Source organism: Enhydra lutris, unplaced genomic scaffold (genome assembly GCF_002288905.1).
Source record: "Enhydra lutris kenyoni isolate GAN:26980312 unplaced genomic scaffold, ASM228890v2 scaffoldscaffold20, whole genome shotgun sequence".
Taxonomy (NCBI): Eukaryota; Metazoa; Chordata; class Mammalia; order Carnivora; family Mustelidae; genus Enhydra; species Enhydra lutris.
This window is the reverse complement of record NW_019154104.1, coordinates 21232412-21252118: the sequence shown is the minus strand read 5'-3', so window position 1 is coordinate 21252118 and position 19707 is coordinate 21232412. Positions and strand designations below refer to the sequence as shown.

The 19707-nt window shown below is 46.1% G+C and overlaps 1 protein-coding gene across 1 annotated transcript in view; it reads left to right on the top strand.

The window, feature by feature from the left end:
* Positions 1–19707, top strand: part of LOC111148541 (regulator of G protein signaling 6) — a 541239-nt gene that overhangs the window by 480903 nt on the left and 40629 nt on the right. The window contains exons 13-14 of the mRNA XM_022505182.1: positions 6820–6930; positions 13536–13661. Of these exons, the coding sequence (XP_022360890.1) occupies positions 6820–6930; positions 13536–13661 (237 nt within the window). The remainder of the gene's footprint in view (positions 1–6819; positions 6931–13535; positions 13662–19707) is intronic.

Genomic DNA, 19707 nt, shown 5'->3' with positions numbered 1-19707 from the left:
GGACCCAAGGAATGTGGGACACCACTATCAGGGAGAAAAGGCAATGAAATTTGGATTCTCCCCTTGAGCCTCCAGAAGGAACTCGGTCCTGCTGATACCTTGATTTTAGTCCCACAGTGTTCATTTCAGACTTTTGACCCTTAGAACTATAAGATAATACATTTGTGTTTTTAAGTCACTAAGTATGTAGCAGTTTTTTATAGCAGCTATAAGAGACTAATATACCATCCAATCTCTCTCTTCCTCTTAGAATCTCAACATCTTCCTTTCTAAAATACCTTTAAAAATTTCCAGATCTCAGGGCACCTGAGTGGCTCAGTTGGCTAAGCATCCAACTCTTGATATCAGCTCAGGTCATGATCTCAGGGTCATGAGCTCAAGCCCTACAATGGACTCTTCGCTCAGTGGGGAGTCTGCTTGCGATTCTCTCTCTCCCCTTCCTTCTGCCCATCCCCCTTCCCTTCCTGTCTTAAAAAAAAAAATTCAAGTCTCTGCTTGATCAGAAGGTCCTGGTATAGCCCAGTCTAATTCAGTGATTAGTCAGTACATCCCACTTCTATCAATAAAATATTACATTCAAAATGCACCTGTCCATACAATTTTTATGGTTTCCTTTACAAAGCCTCTAACCAACTTTATTCGTGTACCTAAACTCTAACAAAATAGCTGTACCTCTTCCAATACAACAAACTTCCCTGCTGACCAATGCTGCCCATCATTGGCTTTGGGTGACTGATTAGTGATCATCCTAATTGGAGCTCTGTTTCTTTGGTATAGCTTGCTGGGCACTTCTGTGGGAAGTTCTTACCCCTCTCTTCACATGTTCTTCCATGCATATCTAGGGTCCCATCTAAACCCTAGTCTAAGAAGGCACGATGTGGGGTGAGGCCATAGGAACAGCTTCAGTCACACTTAAAGCAGGTTACATAGACCTATCCTGCACTCTTAACTTCAGTGGTTACAAAATCCTCCTTGGGTTCTCAACTACTTCTCTTGAACCAACATCCCCATTCATCTCACCACCTCTCCTCCACCCTTTGGAGGTATCCCCAGGTTTCTCTAAAGGAGACCTGGCCGTGAGCCCATGTTTCATTACAACTTACATCCTCCTAGCTGGTCTTTGGCCCTCTAAGTTTCAGGTGCCTTGAGCTGGTCAACACAACAGCTATCTTCACTGGCAAGCAACCAGGACACAAACAGGCAGGCTCCCCCAAGTGCCCAAGTACTCAGAATTCTTACCCAGCCTCTCCTGAGCCTCCCCTGCCCTCTCTCATCCCAAGCACTCCTGCTGGTTCCGTCCAGGAACCTAGGTGTGGCATGGCCAGTCAGACCTGCCCTCATTGGGTGCAGGTGTGGCCACATGGAAGAGCTCATGAAACAACCTGGAGAGGCAGCTGGTACAAACTCCAGCCTGTCTCATGGAAATCTGAGGAGGGGTAAGGAAGGCAGGGGAGGAAATTTTGTCTTTCCATCCCTATGTATTACTTGAGGGATATCCATTTCTGGTTTTTAAAAAAAAAATCCCCCATAACTTGAAATTAACTAGTTATAAGACAAACATCCGCCTACACACACATGCGTGCGCACATGCACACACACACACACACACACACACCATTTGTCTTGGGCTGCTCGGGTAGAAGTCTTTGATTGGAGATTGGGGCCACTGGAGGCTGAGGTCATTGGAATGGCTAGGGGCGGACATTCTGAGAGACAAAAGTGTCATGGCTAAGGAGAGCCCCATGGACTACACCCACTATCTCAAAGTCTGAGAATTCTGTGGATGCCCAAGTACATAATAGTCAGGAAAGCCCCAATACCTCATCATGACTCAGACACATCTCACATGACCCATTGTCCCTGAAACAGGGTTGAGGTTACCATCTGCTGGTTAGTTTTTGTGCCAATCTGAGGGAAGGAGTCAGGTGGTCAAGTGTGCCCTCTCCAGCTTCATGCCTGGATTCTTTCATGTTCCCTGCAATGGGTGGAATAGTGGCCCCCAAAAGGGTATGTGCAAGTCCTAATCCATGGGACCTGTGAATGTGACCGTATCTGGGAAGACTCTATGCAAATGTGAATTAAGGATCTTGAGATGAAATCATCCTGGATTATTCTGGTGGACCCCAAATACAATGACAAGTAAGAGAGAGAAGGGAAGAAGACCAGGCCCAGAGGAAAAGTCATGTGAGGACCGAGGCAGAGATTGGAGTTACACATCCACAAGCCAAGGACTTCCTGGAGCCACCAGAAGCTGGAAGAGGCGAGGATGGACAGATTCTTCCCCTCAAGTCCCAGAGGGAGCATGGGCCTCCTGACACCTTGATTTCAGAAATTCTAGCCTCCAGAAGTAAGAGAGAGTAGATTTTTGTCATTTTAAGCCACCAAGTAAGTGGTCATTTGTTAGAGCAGCCCTAGGAAACTATTATGTACCTTAATGTGCAACCCATTTCTTTCAAAAAGAATGGAATTATCCCAAGTGGCAAAGGGATGGCTCCCTATGGAGATGTCACAGCACCCTTCCTGCCACAGTGCTGCCTCAGAGCTCTTAGGGATGAAGTTTCATCTGGGCACACTGCCTACCTTGTGCTCCTATGAGGACAGCATGCCTCCACTGCACATGGTGGTTGCAATCACATATTTTACGTGTATAGAAGATTTGGAAGATTCTTTTAAAATACTTTTCCATTTTTTTCTCAAATGGTCCTGAGTGCTCCACAAGGCCATTATGTAACATGGCGAACTTGACAAAATCACTCAAATGGTTCACCCGAGAATGAGAACCAAGGTTTTCCAGCTTGGACCAATGTTCCTCCTACATCCCTGCTGGGCAACAGACCAAACCTGGAACAGTGAGGAGGCTGTGGGGTAATGGGAAAGTCTGGAGCCCTGTTTAAAACTGAAAGTATCCCAGACTCCTCCATTTTGATTGGATGAATAAAATGTGTGACCGGAACTCCTCCGAATATCAAATAAGATGTGGTGCTTCTCAGCCTTTGCTGTGCATATGAATCACCTGGGGAATCTGGTTTAAATGCAGTTTCTGACTCTGTAGGTCTGCGGTAGGACTTGAGATTCTCCATTTCTTACAAGCTCTCAGGTGATCACTATGCTGCTGGTTTGTGGACCACACTTTCTGATTGGCAATGAGTTCTAGCTGTTGGCTAATTTCTTCACACTTTCTGCAGTAATTGACATGCTTTTCCTCTGCAATTCAGTAGTAAGAACTGTGGTTCTGAATTTATCATTTCAGGAGAGATTGATGACACTCAAGTTGGCAGTGCTTGGAGAAAAATTTTATGGTGGATCGATAACCATAAAAATATTCATACCTTTTGGCCCAATAATTCCACTTGTGGGTGTTAATTCTAAATAAATAACCCAGAAGATGGAAAAACCTATGTGAACAATGGTGTTCTACTACAACATTATGTATACTAAAAAAAAAAAAATTTTAAATCTGTGTCTGCTATAAAGGAAATGATTATATTAATTATAACAAGTTCACTCAAGACAATATTGTGGACATATGTTTCTCTTCTCTCCCTCCTCAAAAGCAATGTGTAAGTAAAGGAATAAAAATGATATGAGTGACATGGTCCACAAATTAATGGATTAACAGGTTCAACAAATTTTTCCAAGTTTGAGAGACTATGGAATTAGGGCATAACCATGGGCCCCTGTCTCTATCATATTTTTTTTTTAATAGGGTGGCGAGAACAAGGATGTGTCCTTACAATTCTTACGCCTTTCCGTATTCCTGAAATATTTCAAAATTTAATTTAAAAAAATAAAGAAAACAAGATGGTTGAGGACAGAGCAAAGAACATTATAACCTGTGTGTTAAGAGTGTCAGTATTGTAACAAAGTGAGCCAGATTGCCCAACAAAATTTGGTCTTGGCTCTTGAAGGTACCATGGAGAACAAGAATAAAACAAGAGACCATGGAGAGCAAGAATAAAGCCTGGGGCTAACCCAGAGGAATGGGCAAAGTCTGTCTCTGGATCTTTGGATCCCTAGATAACTGCCCCACTAGGAAACTATCTCTCCCTAGTTTCTACCATCATAGAAGATGAACAGTTTATTCTCCAGAGAAACTGAGTCAACATCAGTTCAGAATTCAGGCACCTCACATCATAAATAGCCAGGTGAAAACAGAAAATTAATTGAGGATCAATTAATTTAGTGAACAGTGAACAGTGGGACCCTCCCTCCTGTCTCTGCCTGGCTCTTAGCCCTCCAGGAACTCGATGTATATGCCCACAGGCAAGAGACTAGGAAACTACAAGCTGTGGGCCAAGTCTTCTCCACCCTACTGTTTTTGCAAATAAAGTTTTATTGGAACCCAATCACGCACATTGATTCATGAATTATCTATGACTGGTTTTTGCTCCAATAGAAGAGCTGAGTAGTTGCAACAGACACTATTTGGCCTGTAAAATCTGAAATATTTACTGAGTCTTGCAGACAATGTTTACTTACCCTTGCTCTAGAGAAAAATCAGTGTCCCCCAGGGAAAGTCCCCACATCCCTCATTGGGGCTCTAGTGAAAAGTCTGCTGAGTTACCCATGACCTGACAATGAACCCTTGTCCACATACACACCATACACACTGAATCTCCAAGCAGGTTTTTGTATCTTACTCTTTCACACAAGTGGATGTCCAGAGATTTCCGACACTCAAGGGAAACCCCAGTGTGATGGAGTATGATAAAAACAAAGAGCAAATGGGACTTGGAGGGACCCAAAACTATTTTTAAAAACCCAGAAAATAAAAATATAGAATTCATATCCTCAGAAATATTAATATCAGGGGCACCTGGGTGGCTCAGTCGGTTAAGGGTCCAACTCTTGATTTCGACTCAGGTCATGATCTCAGGGTTGTGGGATTGAGCCCCACCATGGGGCTCTGTGTTCAACAAGGAGTCTGCTTGATATTCTCTCTCTCCCTCTCCTTCTGCCCCTCCCCCTCCACTCACACTTTCTCTCTGTCTCTAAAATAAACAAATATTTTTTTAAAAAGAAGAAATATTAATATCAGATATCAGAAGATATTTCATCCATACATCAAGAACTAGATCTATGATAAACAAGAATGAACTCTGGAAACTTAAGAAAGTGATAGCCCAGATTCAAAGCAAATAAATAAATAACAAGATGGAAAGGACTGTCAAGCAAAAAGACAAAAAGATGAAAAAACGGTAAGGCAAATTTAAGAAAATTAGATTACCAATCCAGAAGGTCCAATGTTCTCCTAGAAAGAATTACAGCAAGAGAAGACCAAGGAAATGAATAGAATGAAATTAGCCAAGAGATAATACTTCTGGGAAAAAATTTTTTTTTTAATGTCTTGCACCTTATACCCAGCACAGTAAATAAAAACAATCAGCAAGGGCCGGGATGAAATCTCAGGGCAGTGCAACAAGAAGAGAAGGCTCTGTTTCCAGCGAGGAAGATCCAGACTTCTCAGCAGTAGCACTGGACACCAGAAAGCACAGTAGAGCGCCACCCTCAGAACCCTGAAGGAAGATGATTTTTAACCTGGGGTTCTGTGCCCAGGACCATCCGCCAAGTATAAAGATAAAACAAAAATATGTTTAGACCCGCAAGGACTTGAAATAGTTAGCCTTTGTGCATCCTTTCTTAGGAAACTACTCAAGGAGGATTTCAACACAACCAGGAAGTCAAGCCAGTAAACAGACATGAAGTCCAGAAAAGCAAGGTCTCCACGAGAAAGTGAAGGACTTCCCAGGACGGTGACTTTGCATCAGGCGTGTAGAGCCAAGGTCTCCAGGTCCAGACTGGAGAGAGAGGACTCGACACTTTGAAGAGAAGCCCTCTGGGAGGCAGGGAGACAGAACTGAACTACGATCATGTGATGTGTTTAAGGTGTGGAAAAATTATTGCTGGATGTTTTACAGATTTGTTAGAACCCTTGAAGAGGCTCCTTAGCACATCAAAATACAATTTGTATCTAGTTTAATAATGTGGACAATAATAAATATTGATTTAACAAAGTATTATATGTCTCTTAGGAGGATCATGGGGGGAGGTGGTGGGAGAGTTGGGAACTGGTGAAGGGAAAGTTAAATCCTCATCTGAAATTGGTAATCAAGAACAACTATAAAAACCAAATTTAGAAATATACAGCTAACTGCTAAAGGAAACAGAAGGGTAGAAAGTAAAAGTCTGTGAAAAGGGATAGGAGAAAAAAATCCCTATTTTTTTTTTTTTTTTTGCTAAAATTGCTATTTGTGTGTGTGAAATCATTTAGTACTATTTTATTGTTTTAGAAAGATAATGCAGCCGCTTGAATTATAACTGGAAAAACTAAGTTGTTTTGTGGAATAATGCTTATAATGCATTACCTCCTTTCGGTCTATCAGGATTTTAGTCTTTGTAATAAGGAAATCTCCCAATTGGGAGCACTTGGCTGACAGCCTGGAGGGACTCTAGTGTCCTCGTTATGACCCAGATGCCCTGAGAGCCGTGGTCTCTGCAAGAGGTGACACACAAGCAGGTTTGGACCTGTGTATCAGTCAGGCTAAGGCAGCCAGGGTCCAGGTACAGAGTAAAGTGGGGAAAAGATATAAAATGCCTGCAGGTACTATGACTGCGTAATGCAAAATGCATAATGCAAAAATGATACATTCGTCATGAGAAGGGAACAAGCACACATGGAAACAGTTGGATTTGCCAGAAGTGCGAGTAAAGGCGTTTCCCTTTAACTTAGAATTCTAAAAAGACCGTTACAATGTTTGTGTAAAAGAGAATACAAGTTTTTAAAGGAATTCAGCCGCATTCTTTGCTTTCCTCCTGCAGCTTAATTGCTTACACGGAACAGTATGTGGAATATGATCCTTTGATCACGCCGGCCGAGCCATCCAATCCCTGGATCAGTGACGATATCACTTTATGGGACATAGAGATGAGGTAAAAAAAAAAAAAAAAAAAAAGTTTTAATGTTTGAGAAGGAAAGAGATGTGGGGAAAAATCACGTGATAGTGAGATTACATTATTTCCTATCTCAGTTGACTGTTTTTATCACTAGAACAGAAACCCCTCTAGTTACCTCCTAAGTAAGTTCTGCTCACACAGGGTTCTACCTCCCTCTGGCTTTGGTGTGTACATGGATCCCCAGTGTCTTCCTCTGACCTCTCTCTGACCCTTGGATATCGTGAGAACAGGGATACTCTTAATTTTTTTTTCTAATATTTTACTTATTTTGAGAAAGAGAGAGAGAGAGTGGACGGTGGGGCAGAGGCAGAGAGAGAGAATCAGATTTCCTGCTGAGCGCAGAGCTCGACAGATGCAGGGCTCGATCCCATGACCCTGAGGTCAGAACCCCAGCCGGAACCAAGAGTTGGGCTCTCAACCAACAGCCACCCAGGCACCCCCACACGTCCTAGCTCTGATTGCTGGAGGGACAAAAAACAATCTGTTGACCAATTTGTTGGTATATAGCATCAGCAGCAACAATAAGAGCGAGTCCCCACAACAGGTAAACAGAGTTCTCATCATTGAACAGATGGGGAAACTGAGGCACAGAGGAGTTAATAAACTTGCTCAAGGTCCCTCAGCGAGTGGGTAGCAGAGTTAGGGTCAGAACCCAGACAACAGGTTCCAGAGTTGTGGTTTTCATCACTCCACTCTTGGGGAGTGACTAAAAGTAGCTCTTCACCTATGAGGGAAGGTAGGGCGTTCATTTACCAGCCCAGGAGCCAAAGCCCAGAGGGACTGGGACCAGAGTCACAGTCACCGAGGGAAGCGCACAGACACACCTGGTGTGGTGTGCCTTGGCACCCTCTGCCCCTTGGCTAGAAGCCTTTTTATTTCATTTTTCATTTCCCTATATCTCCCTCATTCGCCTACACTCTTGCTCTTTTTCTGGTTTCTTTTCTGGAAATGAAAAAAAAACTTATAAAAAGTAATAAAAGTCTGGGGCATCTATGTGGCTCAGTTAACCATCTGCCTTTGGCTCAGGTCATGATGCCAGGACCCTGGATTGAGTCCACATTGGGCTCCCTGCTCATTGGGGAGCCTGCTTCTCCCTCTCCTTCTGCTCCTCTCCCCTACTCGTTTCTTTGCGTGCTCTCTCTCTCTCTCCTTCAAATAAATAAATTGAGTCTTAAAAACAATTAAAAATCTTTTAAGAAAGTAATGAAAGTCTTTTATTACTTTTATATTTTGCTTATTATAATGAAAGTTCAAACTATTCAGATGTGCATAACAGAGAAAAGTTTCTCTCCCTCCCATCCAATCTCACTTTCCAGAAAGAATCTTTGCTTACAGTCTAATGTCATGGTTTCCAAACGGAGCCAGGGCACCCTGGGCCCCTGCAGGGAATTCACAGGGTCACCCCAGCATATTCTGTATCCTCGAGGGAAGCACGGCGACGGCTGATATGGTGTAAAGTACTAGCTTGAAGTACTTCATCATTTTCAACATTTCACATTACATTCCTTTCTTTGCAAATGTGGGTTTTCAGGGAAGTTGCTGATAAAAGGCAAGTATTGTGCAAAAATCAAAATGGAACAGAAAACGAGCATGTTGGGGTCCAGCCTGATTCCAAAGTTTGAGAAGATGTACAGTGCTCAGCAGGGACGCGTTGTGGTTATTTAAGAATGAAGTAAACATTGTTTTTTCTTTCAATTTATATATACTTTATAGCTACTAAATTTTAGGACATAAATACATATTAAGTCCTTTGGACATATTTAAAAAACAAAGCTGGGGGCGCCTGGGTGGCTCAGTCGTTAGTCTCCTGCCTTCGGCTCAGGTCACAATCCCAGAGCCCCCACATCGGGCTCCCTGCTTAGCGGGAAGCCTGTTTCTCCCTCTCACACGCCTCCCGCTTGTGCTTCCCTCTCTCACTGTGTCTTTCTCTGTCAAATAAATAAATAATATCTTAAAAAGAAAAAAAAGCTGTTACATGGGGGTTTTTTGCCCAGGGGTACCATGAAAAAGTAACTGAGACTCTAAGGGTGCCATGAACTCAGGAAGTTTGGGAAACTTTGATTTAGAGTTTCTCTTTTTAGATTCTCATGTATATGCAGTATCATATTCTTTTGCATAAAGGGATTCATTATATATACATTGTCCCATAATTTTTTAATTAATATATCATGGGAATCTCTCTCTGTAAACACATATAAATCTGCCTTAACTTTTTCAATAACTACATAGTGTCCCCTTGCATGAGTATAGTATAATGTGTTTAACCAGTCCCCAGGTCATAAATATTAAGGTTGTATCTTCTTCTTCTTCTTTTTTTTTTTTTTGCTAGTGTAAACAATGATGCAAATAACATCCTTTTACACAAGTCCAATTACTACTTTAGGATAAACTTCCAACAGTGGAACTGCTAGGACTGGCATGTTTATTTTTATTTTAGTTCATATGACTAGATTCTCTTAAGCAAAATAATATCATTTTATTTCCTACCCACAGTTTAAAAGTGTCCATTTCTCCACATTCCTCGTTGACTCAAGCATTATCTTCAAGCCTTATCAATCTTTGTCATTTTCACCTATTGTGATAAGTTAAAGTAGAAGAGCTCATGTTTTTCACTTTGCTAAAAGACTTGAGAATCTTTTCTCATGGTTGATACTCATTTTTCTCTTGTGAACTTGACTGTTTTGTGTCCTTCACCCACTTTTCTAGTGGTGTGTTTTGCTTTGGACATTGGGATATAAAACAGTTATATTTACTTGGATTATGTATTTTATCTTTATTCTGATATTTCATGGTTTCCAAAGCTCGTTCTTTTTGTTTCTTTTCCTCTTCCCTGATTTTTGCCTTATTTATCAAGTTTTGTATTAGCTTTCCTTACTCTAGTTTCTATTCTCTTCATATTTGCTATTAAATGTTTTCATTTTTAATTAATGGCATCAACCATACAAATAATAATAAAGTATGTAAAATAAAAAATGGAAATTTCCCTTGGCTTCCCCCAAGTCCCATTCCTCTTGATAGTTATGTTAGCCTGATATATTATTTTTAAAGATTTTAATTATTTATTTGACAGAGCGATCACAAGTGGGCAGAGAGGCAGGCGCAGGGGGCGGGGGTGGCTGGGGGAGCAGGTTCCCTGCTGAGCAGAGAGCCTGATGTGGGGCTCGATCCCAGGACCCTGAGGTCATGGCCTGAGACAAAGGCAGAGGCTTAACCCACTGAGCCACCCAGACACCCCAAGACTGATATGTTTTAAACCAACATTTTGGGACTTATATTTCTCCATCAACATTAAAAGAAAAATAGTTGGTAGAAGAGTATCTTATTTCTAATAGTTCTTTTTTTCTTTTTATAACTTTATTTTATTTTTTCAGTGTTCCAAGATTCATTGTTTATGCATCACACCCAGTGCTTTCTAATAGTTCAGATGGGCCCTATATCCTCCCTTCTAATCTGATCCAAGAATTTAAATCTTTCCTTAACTCAAGGTATTTTCTCTCTCTCGCTCTCTTCCCCACCCCCCCCTTTTTTTTTCATCACTAATATTCTTTTTTCTGTCTTATCCTTTCTTTTCAGGAAATCCTTTTGTAGAAACTCTGAGCCTCTGGGATCGAACAGCCATCTCTCTTTATCTTTTCTCTCTTATAATTCCCATCTCTTGGTCTTTTTATTCTATATTCAATTTTAGAATTCCTTGACTTACTCTTCAAAGCCTTCGGCTTGGTGTTCAGTAATGTCCATTCTGTGATGTTATACTTTATGAGTTTTTCTTTTTCCTACTGAGTTTTGGGAGGGCTGGGTTACAGTCATGATTTTCACTTCCAGGAATTCTTAATATTTCTTGGACCCCTTCTTCTTAGCAGCCTGCCCTGTTCTTTTAATATTTACCCTTTTAAATCCCCCTGAGGGTGTGATACAGGTTTGGTTTGGTTTGGTTTTTGTACTTCCCCTCTGTTTCTGACATAGTGGGTTTCGTTGGGGGTCATTTATCATATAATCAGTCACTGTGACTAATCACGGTTCAGAGCAGATCTGTTCATCTTCTCATATACCCAGCAATTTGAGGGACTGTTGGTTTTCATAAGTGAAGTTCTTGGCCAACAACTCTGGCCATATATTAGAACCACCTGGAGAGTTTATTAAAAAACAAACAACAGGGGCGCCTGGGTGGCTCAGTGGGTTAAAGCCTCTGCCTTCAGCTCAGGTCATGATCCCAGAATCCTAGGATTGAGCCCCGCATGGGGCTATCTGCTCAGCAGGGAGCCTTCTTCCCCCTCTCTCTCTGCCTGTTTCTCTGCCTACTTGTGATCTCCATCTGTCAAATAAATAAATAAAATCTTTAAAAAATAAAATAAAATAAAATAAAAAATAAAAACAAACAACAACAAGAAAAATAATGCCCAGTACCCTCCTTAGGATGATTAAATCAGAAGTTCTGGCAGTGAGGGATTGGTTTGTCAGACAGACAAACAGACAAACTTTCATGATTTAAAATGAAATAAAATTTTAAAATCATCACCTACGGTGTAAGTGAATGTCCATGATAGCCAGACTGTGGAAGGAGCCGAGATGTCCTTCAACAGACGAATGGATAAAGAAGATATGGCCTATATACAACGGAATATTACTCAGCCATCAGAAAGGATGAATACCCACCTTTTCCATCAACATGGATGGGACTGGAGGAGATTATACTAAGTGAAACAAGTCAAGCAGAGAAAGTCAATTACCATATGGTTTCACTTACTTGTAGAGCACAAGGAATAACACAGAGGACATTGGGAGAAGGAAGGGGAAAATGAAGGGGGGGAATCAGAAGGGGAGACGAACCTTGAGAGACTATGGACTCTGAGAAACAAACTGAGGGTTTCAGAGGGGAGGGGAGTAGAGATAGGTTAGCCCAGTGATGGGTATTAAGGAGGGCACGGATTGCACAGAGCACTGGGTATTATACACAAACAATGAATCATGGAACACTACATCAAAAACTAATGATGTGGGCGCCTGGGTGGCTCAGTGGGTTAAGCCTCTGCCTTCAGCTCAGGTCATGATCTCAGGGTCCTGGGATCAAGTCCCGCATCGGGCTCTCTGCTCGGCAGAGAGCCTGCTTCCCTCTCTCTCTGCCTGCCTCTCTGCTTGCTTGTGATCTCTCTCTGTCAAATAAATAAAACCTTTAAAAAAAAAAAACTAATGATGTACTGTATGGTGACTAACATAACATAATAAAAAAATAAATAAATGAAAAAAAATAAGAATAAAAATCAGTTCCTCAGTCACACTAGCCATATTTCAAGTGCTTAAGAGCCACACGGGTCTAGGGGCTTCCAGACAGAGGGAAGAGATACAGAATACTCTTATCGTAGCAGAAACTTCCATTGGGCAACACTTGGCAGGACCTATTTGTTTTTCCAAACCTTTGAACACATACGCCCTCTTCCCCCTCCTCACTAAGTGTCACTGTCTAAGACAAATACGAGAATATATCAACTCCATGATTTTATTCACTTAATGCCTGCTAGAGATAATAAGAACTATGTGTCAGTTTTTTAAAAAGAAGGAAAATAAGTATTGCCAGACCCATGCTCCTCAAAGTTTAGTGAGCATTTAACTCACCCAGGGATCTCAATGGCTGTGAATTCTGATTCCCCATGTCCGAGACAGAGCTTAAGAGTCCACTGCTGGTCCCCAGACCACTCTTTGCATATGGCGATTATGGCATGCGGCTTGTGACCTAGACCCAAAGCTACTCGAAGGGTCAGGGGAATAAGTACACAAGTGAACTGCAAACGGAAACGCAGAGCTGAAGGAACTAGTCTCATCCTCCCAGAGCAAAAGAATAAGACCGACCCCTGCTTTGGTCTGAGGAGGATCACATGGGTGTAGGACAGCCCAGTTAGGCTAAGGGCTGCACTCTGGAGCCACATTTGTCTGGACTCGTCTTGACTCCACCACTTCCCAGTGTGTCTCTGGGCAGGCGATCACAGCCCTCAGTTTCCCTATCTGTAAAATGAGGCCAATACTAGTACAGTGTTTTACAGAGCAGTTGTGAGGACCCAGTGAGTTAGCAGAGATAAGATGCTCAGAGCAACGCCCAGAACATCGGAGAGGCTGACCAGAAGGTGGTTCAGTGGACACAACAGTCTGCTTCTACACAAGTGGTAGGGTTCATCCTGGAGGAGCTGATGCGTTTCTCACTGCTTGGATGCCACTTGGATCTAAGCAAGATGAGAAGCGGTAGAGTCGAGAGTTGGACAGTAGTGGACAGGCAGGGTCCAGGGAAGCCAAGTGAACGGGGTTGTTTCTCTCCCTGTAGACAGCAGCCACTTGGCAGGTCTCCGGGGGACCCTCGCCTAAATGTGGCCCCTTTGAAATGCCTTGTCTAAAGAGACACTCAACCATTGGCTGAGGTTGTACCGAGTCGGCAACTGGAGTTTGTGCAGGTTTTATCAAATCCATCACTTAAATCTGAGACCTTGCCCTTCGGCATGCGGCAGCAAAATAGATTCGAGTTGGTAGAAGGAATAAGACACAGTGTTTTTTGCTTAGCACTGATCATTTTTTAAAACCTTTGTTCTCCCCAAAAGCAAAGAGCCCAGCCAGCAGCGAGTCAAGAGGTGGGGCTTCTCTTTCGACGAGGTATTAAAGGACCAGGTGGGGCAGGACCAGTTTCGGAGATTCCTGGAGTCCGAGTTCAGCTCAGAAAACCTCAGGTAACCCTCTCCAAGGCTGCCTCCGTGTGCAGAGTGTGTATGAGGAGATGTGCACATTCAGTCTCCCCTTCCGCCTCCCTTTCTCAATAAAACTCACACCCCCGCTAATCTGGCCAAGACAGAAGTGGAGGATGAACTTGATGCCCAGCTCCGGCATCCCCACATCACCACTTCCCCAGATCAGCATCTTCTGTCCCGTAAGCCCAGATGACAGTTGTTCAAGTTGTTGGAAACATGTCTCCCGTGATAAGCAAATGATCCAGTGGGTCTGATGACAGAGAACCAGGGAGCTGCGGAGTGGAAAGGTAGCTCAGAGACCCTCTCCTTCAAAACTTCTCAGGCAGAGGACCCCAACACTTGACAAGCTAACTAGAAAAAAAGAGGGATCCCTGAGCTCATTTCAGAATTTCAAAAAGCCAGAGTACATACGGTTCAATGTCTGGAGACATATCCGTAAAAGCTAACAAAAACATGCTTTTCCTTTTTGGGGGGGAGTCAATCTACACCGTGTCACAGTTGCTCTGGTCACCTGCTGCCACTGAGAAGACCCGATCATCGCTCTTGGTCTCCAGCTAATCAAGATGGGGAAAATGCATCGATGTATTAATAATTACTGTTCAGATGAAGAAAAAAACAAAACCTTCAAAACAGGAGGCCCATTGAGAGAGAGAGGAAAGGGAAAGCATTCAGAGGGAGAGGGTCCGTTGTCATGAAAGGCTGGGGAACTTGTGGTTTATTCAGGTTTCCATTGTATTCGAATCAACAGAGACCTATGGGTCTGAGCCCCCATGTGACCCGAGCTAACTGGTGACTTCTCAGATGGAAAGCTCAGGACCTTTTTCTTGGCATCAGGTTCTTTTTTTTTGCATGCAAGGTTAATTTCCATCATCCAGTGGTGTCTTTCTCAGAAAGGCTGGTTTTATTCCACTTTTAAAAAAGTTTTTTAACTTTAAAAAATCAGAGCATATACTGTGGGCAAAGGACTGTCCGCTCCGGTGTCACCGTGCAAAGACCATGTTATTTCTTTAGCAGCAGGGACCACATCGGTCCCATTCATCAGTCAGGCGCTGTTTATCCCACACATATGCTGCCTCAAGTTCCGCAGGAGTCGGCTGAGGGATACAAGAAAGGCAAACTGCATGATCCTTGTCTCCAGTGATCTCGTAGGCCCTTGAGGGAAAAAACACAAGAAACAATTACATCATTAAATGACTATCAATGAGTATAAACTCTAGGAACTGTTTTGGAAATGTTTAATAAAAGGGAGGGATGAATGTGAGCCGGAGTAGCCCGTCATAAGCCGGACTTGGAAGAATACACAGGATACCGATAGACAAACTAGAAGGAGGGAGAGTGTTCTCAGCGAGAAGACCCTATGAGCCACGGCGTGGCCGTGGGCTCTCCCACGTTACAGAGCTCCAGCAGGATGTGTGGGTCCTGGTTAACCGTATGCACCCGATGCCTTTCTAGGCAACCCGGAGGCTACCGTACAGCAGATAAGGCTGCACACCTGAGGCCCCATCGGGGCACAGGAGTTCTTTCCTGACGCAGAGGCACTGTCCCGAACACACCTGAGAGCTCCGCTTCAATTTCTAGGCAGGCATTTGTAACAGAAGGCCTAGGCTCTCAAACTCTCCCTTAGGGCGGTGTTCAGACCAGCCTCCCTCCCCAGGCTGCTCTTGGAGGAGGTGGGTGGGGTTTCGGAAGCCACGCCCCCCTGGTCCCAAGTGCTGCCTTCCGGGGCCTCTCCCTGCGCAGGCTCAGCCCTGGGACCCACACCGAGCCCAAAGACCCCCATGAGGAGTCTTTCCAGTTTCTCCTTTTTATCTCTGTTCCCTGCGGGATCCCCCCAACCCCCAAAAGAAAGCGGTCTAGAGCGGTCTAGAAGCCTCCTTCACCTGGTTATTTCTCATACTGTGCTTGGCCTTATGACCCTGCTGCCACCTGCACCATTACAGAGACGGGGTCCTGGTCATTTTGAGGGTCATTCTGAGCCGGAGCGTCTGCTGGCTCAGCCGCTCCTCCGCGCCCAGTCTGAGTGCAGCCAGAGCCACACGTGTGCAGCGAAAATGCATTACTTGTAAGGCTAGGAGGGCAGGGAGGAGTCTGTCCCTGGCAGGTGTTGGGCGCCTGGTCCTGCCATCCCCCGCTCGCCACACACACATACACACACACACACACACACACACACACACACACACACACACACGTCCCCCATGCCTCCACCAGCTCCTTCCTCCTGTGGCAGGAGGCTACACTCAATCTTGGGTGAAAGAGGCGTGGGGGAGGGGCACTCGGGAGTGTGCCAGTGACTCATCTACACCCCCAGCATGAATGCAGAAATCCACACTTAGAGAGGGACCCCTCTGATCCATGACAGGAGAGAGGATAAAGAAAATAGAACAGCCGAAGATAAAAAGTACAGCCCAAGAGCTTATAAAATCCTCTCTGGGGACCCAAGTTCCACTTTTATGATATTCAGCATAATTGGATATGTGGGGGAAAGTTCGGTTTGAAATCACACAACTACTTAGGACTCTTCGGTCATCCCTAACCAGGTGGTTTCTCCCCTCCCCTTTGCAGTCAGTCCTCCAGCCACAGAGAGTGGCTTAGCAGCCACCGTGACCCAGGGCCCAAGGACTCCCCTGAGCAGGGCGGCCACGGGCACCCCGCAGGTGGGCCTTCAGCAAGCTCCCTGTGAACAGTGCCCCCTGGAGCTGAAGAATGTGGCATAACCCAGGGGTCCTGCTCGTCTATTGGCTCTGGGCACGCTGGGAATTATCCCTTCTCCCCAGGACGGATCAGCAGCCCAAGCAACTGGCATTCAGGGATGGAAAAAGGAGGGCAACCAGCACTCAACCGCGTCCATTGCAAAGGGCGTCTCCATCTCGTCCTCCCAAATGCCTTTGCATCACTCTAAGAGCAAAAGGGGTACTTAGACGGTAACATTTTTGCACGGCCCTGGTGAAGTAGCCACGTGGTTGAACGTGCACCAGAGCTTTAGAGGACAGCCCAGAGGAGCCCCAAAGAGACGTAGAAGTCACTCTCACAACAGCAAAGCATCACCCTGGATCCTTTAAGGGAAGGTGTCTGTGATAATAGGACATAAGTTCAAGTCCCCCTTCATGGTGAGCTGAGAAGGGAGGGGCCTCATCTTTGGGGGCCCAGCGCCTTGCAGGGTGTGAGAACCCACGCTCTCTGTGGCACCCCGACCTGAGCCCAGGGCTCCATTCTGATGGCCTGGGGCCCCAAGGTAACCGTTTGCTGGGGGCCTGTACAATGCCCATGGGCTGTCACCCAGAAGGGGAGAAGCAGGAACGTCGAGTGCATTATCCGACTTCATCCTCCCTTCTCTGTGCGCTTTCCCAGAATGGTGACAGGAGTCCCTTGTCCACCTTTGCCCCCTCCCCATCACCCCATGCCCATCTTGCTCCCTCCCTGGCGCGACACCCCCTTCTGCACAGCAGGGCATGAGTTAAAACTCAAAACCCACAGCAAAGAGCGTTGCCCGTACATTTTTTATGAGCTGTAACATCTCCTGAGAGAACGTGGTTGTTCTTCTAACCTGCAGATTGATTATCCCAGTTCCACACAGTGTCAGCTGAAGGGAGAAGCAATTAAAGAGAGCACGGGGGAGCTGCCAGGTTTGCTTGGAGAGCTCCCGGCTCTGAGAGTTGCCCCGGGTCCTGGGAGGACCTGGGAAGGTTCATGAGGCCCAGCAGGACTCACCACTAACCAAACACATGATTAATCGCAGCAGAGGTGGCTCACGCGCCACCGTGACAATCTGTGGCAGTTCAGCCACTGCCCCTGGAAGGAACAGAACTCAGCGGCCGCGGGGCTGGGGCTGGTGGCTGCGGTAGCCCCCCGGAGGATTTCCGCCCCACCAGGGACCCAGTCAAGTTGCCTCTGTCCTTCCTGAGTCTCTGCTGACCAGCAGAGGGCACAGAAAGCCTTCCTTCAGCATCGAGTTTGCATTTTCTCTGGGAATGAACTAAAAGCTAGATTTTTCCAAGCCGTGAAAATCCTAGTTTATGAAAAAAAAATAGGGAAAATAAGAACCGAGGGGCTGCCCAGAAGCCCTGGCAAGAGAGGGACAGTGGCTGCGTGCTGTTCCTGCTTCCAGCCAGCCTCCAGGAGAAAATCCCACTCCCTGCCAGCACTGAGGTCCTGGGGACAGAGGAGGCTACCTGGGGCAGTCCGGGGACCACCTGCCCCTGGAAACCCCCCCCCACTATGGCTGCTGCTGGGCCCTGGGGCGTCAGAGCCCCCATGGGCTCCCTACCCAGGCCCGTGCCAGGCCTGCATTCCTGAGCCATCGCCGCACACCCCATGCCGGCGCGGGCTGCCTCCCCACGCTCTGACGACTCCAGCGGAGCGGGACAGATGGTCTCCCTGATACCAGCAAGTCCTTGTGGCCTGCCAGTCCTGACAGCCTTCTGCTGCAAGCCACAGAGGCTCAGCGCAGGATGGCGGGTTTGATGCCGCTGCTGGCATCGTCCCCCCACTCTCGCGGGCGTCCTCGAGGAGGAGCGGTACCTGTACCTGCAGGCTTCAAGAGGGCAGAAGCTGCCCCAGCCTCCACGGGCCTCGAGCCCGCCCCGGGTGTGTGGCGGGGAGCTCCGTGGCCCCGGAGGGGGGCATGTGGCTGGGCCATTGGGGCCCAGGGGCTCGGAGCGCGGCGCTCCCGCCTCAGGCCAGTGGGCTCACAGACGGCAAATGCAAACTGGAGCCTGCTCTGAATTTCAAATTGACACAAAGGTTCTTCAAAGCCGGTGACGGTAAACACATACAGGATGTCAGGATGCTGTTGTGACAGCATTTTTGCTGTCACCTGAGAAGGATAAGGCAGGTCATCCATAAGGCAAGGCAGACAGAAGGCTGAGAGGGTCCCTGTGAGGGCAGGGAGGAAAGACGGCTGTCTGAGGAATGTCATCTCCTCCTCGTCTTCGAACAGGCCTGTGGTTTCTTCTTGTACTTTTATTTTGAAAAATTCTTGGTTTGTGACAAAGGGAACCTTTTAATTTTTATGTACAAGTGTGTGACATTGGATTCTGGAGTCTCTGTTGACATCCACTTTAGACCTTCTTTATACCCTGCTGAGTGATGGGCATGACTGCGGCTCCCAGATCATTCTGCCAAAGGGACTCTGAGGCCTTGGGAACCGCAGGAGCCTGCAGAGCTCGGAAGCTGCTGGGTCCTCAGGGCCTTCTCGGAGCTTGAGAGCTTCTCCTCAGAGCAGCCCGAAACAAGGGACAGAAAGTGACAGAAGGTGACCCCCACATGACATTGATTGAGGGAGCAGGAAATTGCCCAGGAACCATCCATGTGTGTAAGAAACTGCAGGGTTGGGTAGGCTCGGGAAGGATGCTGGCCCAGAGGAGCTGCTTCCAGCCCCGGGGAGCTCACCCCAGAGACAACTCCCTGAGGGAGGGCCCTTCTCGAGTCAGCCCCAACACGTGGCTGCCAAAGACTCACTGACTCCATCTTTGGTGAGTTGCCCACGAGCACTCCTTCCAGTCCTTTGAAAAACCCACAGCAGCTTGCTTCTTCAAAGCTGGGTTTCCTAATTCTCACCTGCCCATCACACCCTGCCTTTCGGACAAAGACATCACCAGATGACCATGTTCATCTTTGTGTCCTGGCCACCTCCTTCATTCCACAGCAGACGTCGAGGGTGGGACGGAGAGGCCTAAGGACCCTGAGGCATGGGGTTGGGAGGTGGAAGAACCCCACTCCCCACAGAGAGAACGCCCAGCCATCCAAGGAGGAAGCCCGGTACTGACCATGTGGCCGTCCCCTTTGACCTCCCCACGGCTCTCACCCACGGGAACTGAAAGCATTTCTGTTACACCTGGATGGGAACTTCTTGAGACCCACGTCACATATCCCGCCACCCACTTCATACCCATTTTACAGATGGGGGAAGTGATGTCCAGAAAGGCACAATTCCAAGACAGCAGCATAGTCAAGATGAGGACTGAACTGTGTTTCCTGGTCTTCTGGTCAAGTGAGGTCATTAAATCTCCTTCCTGGACTCTGGCTG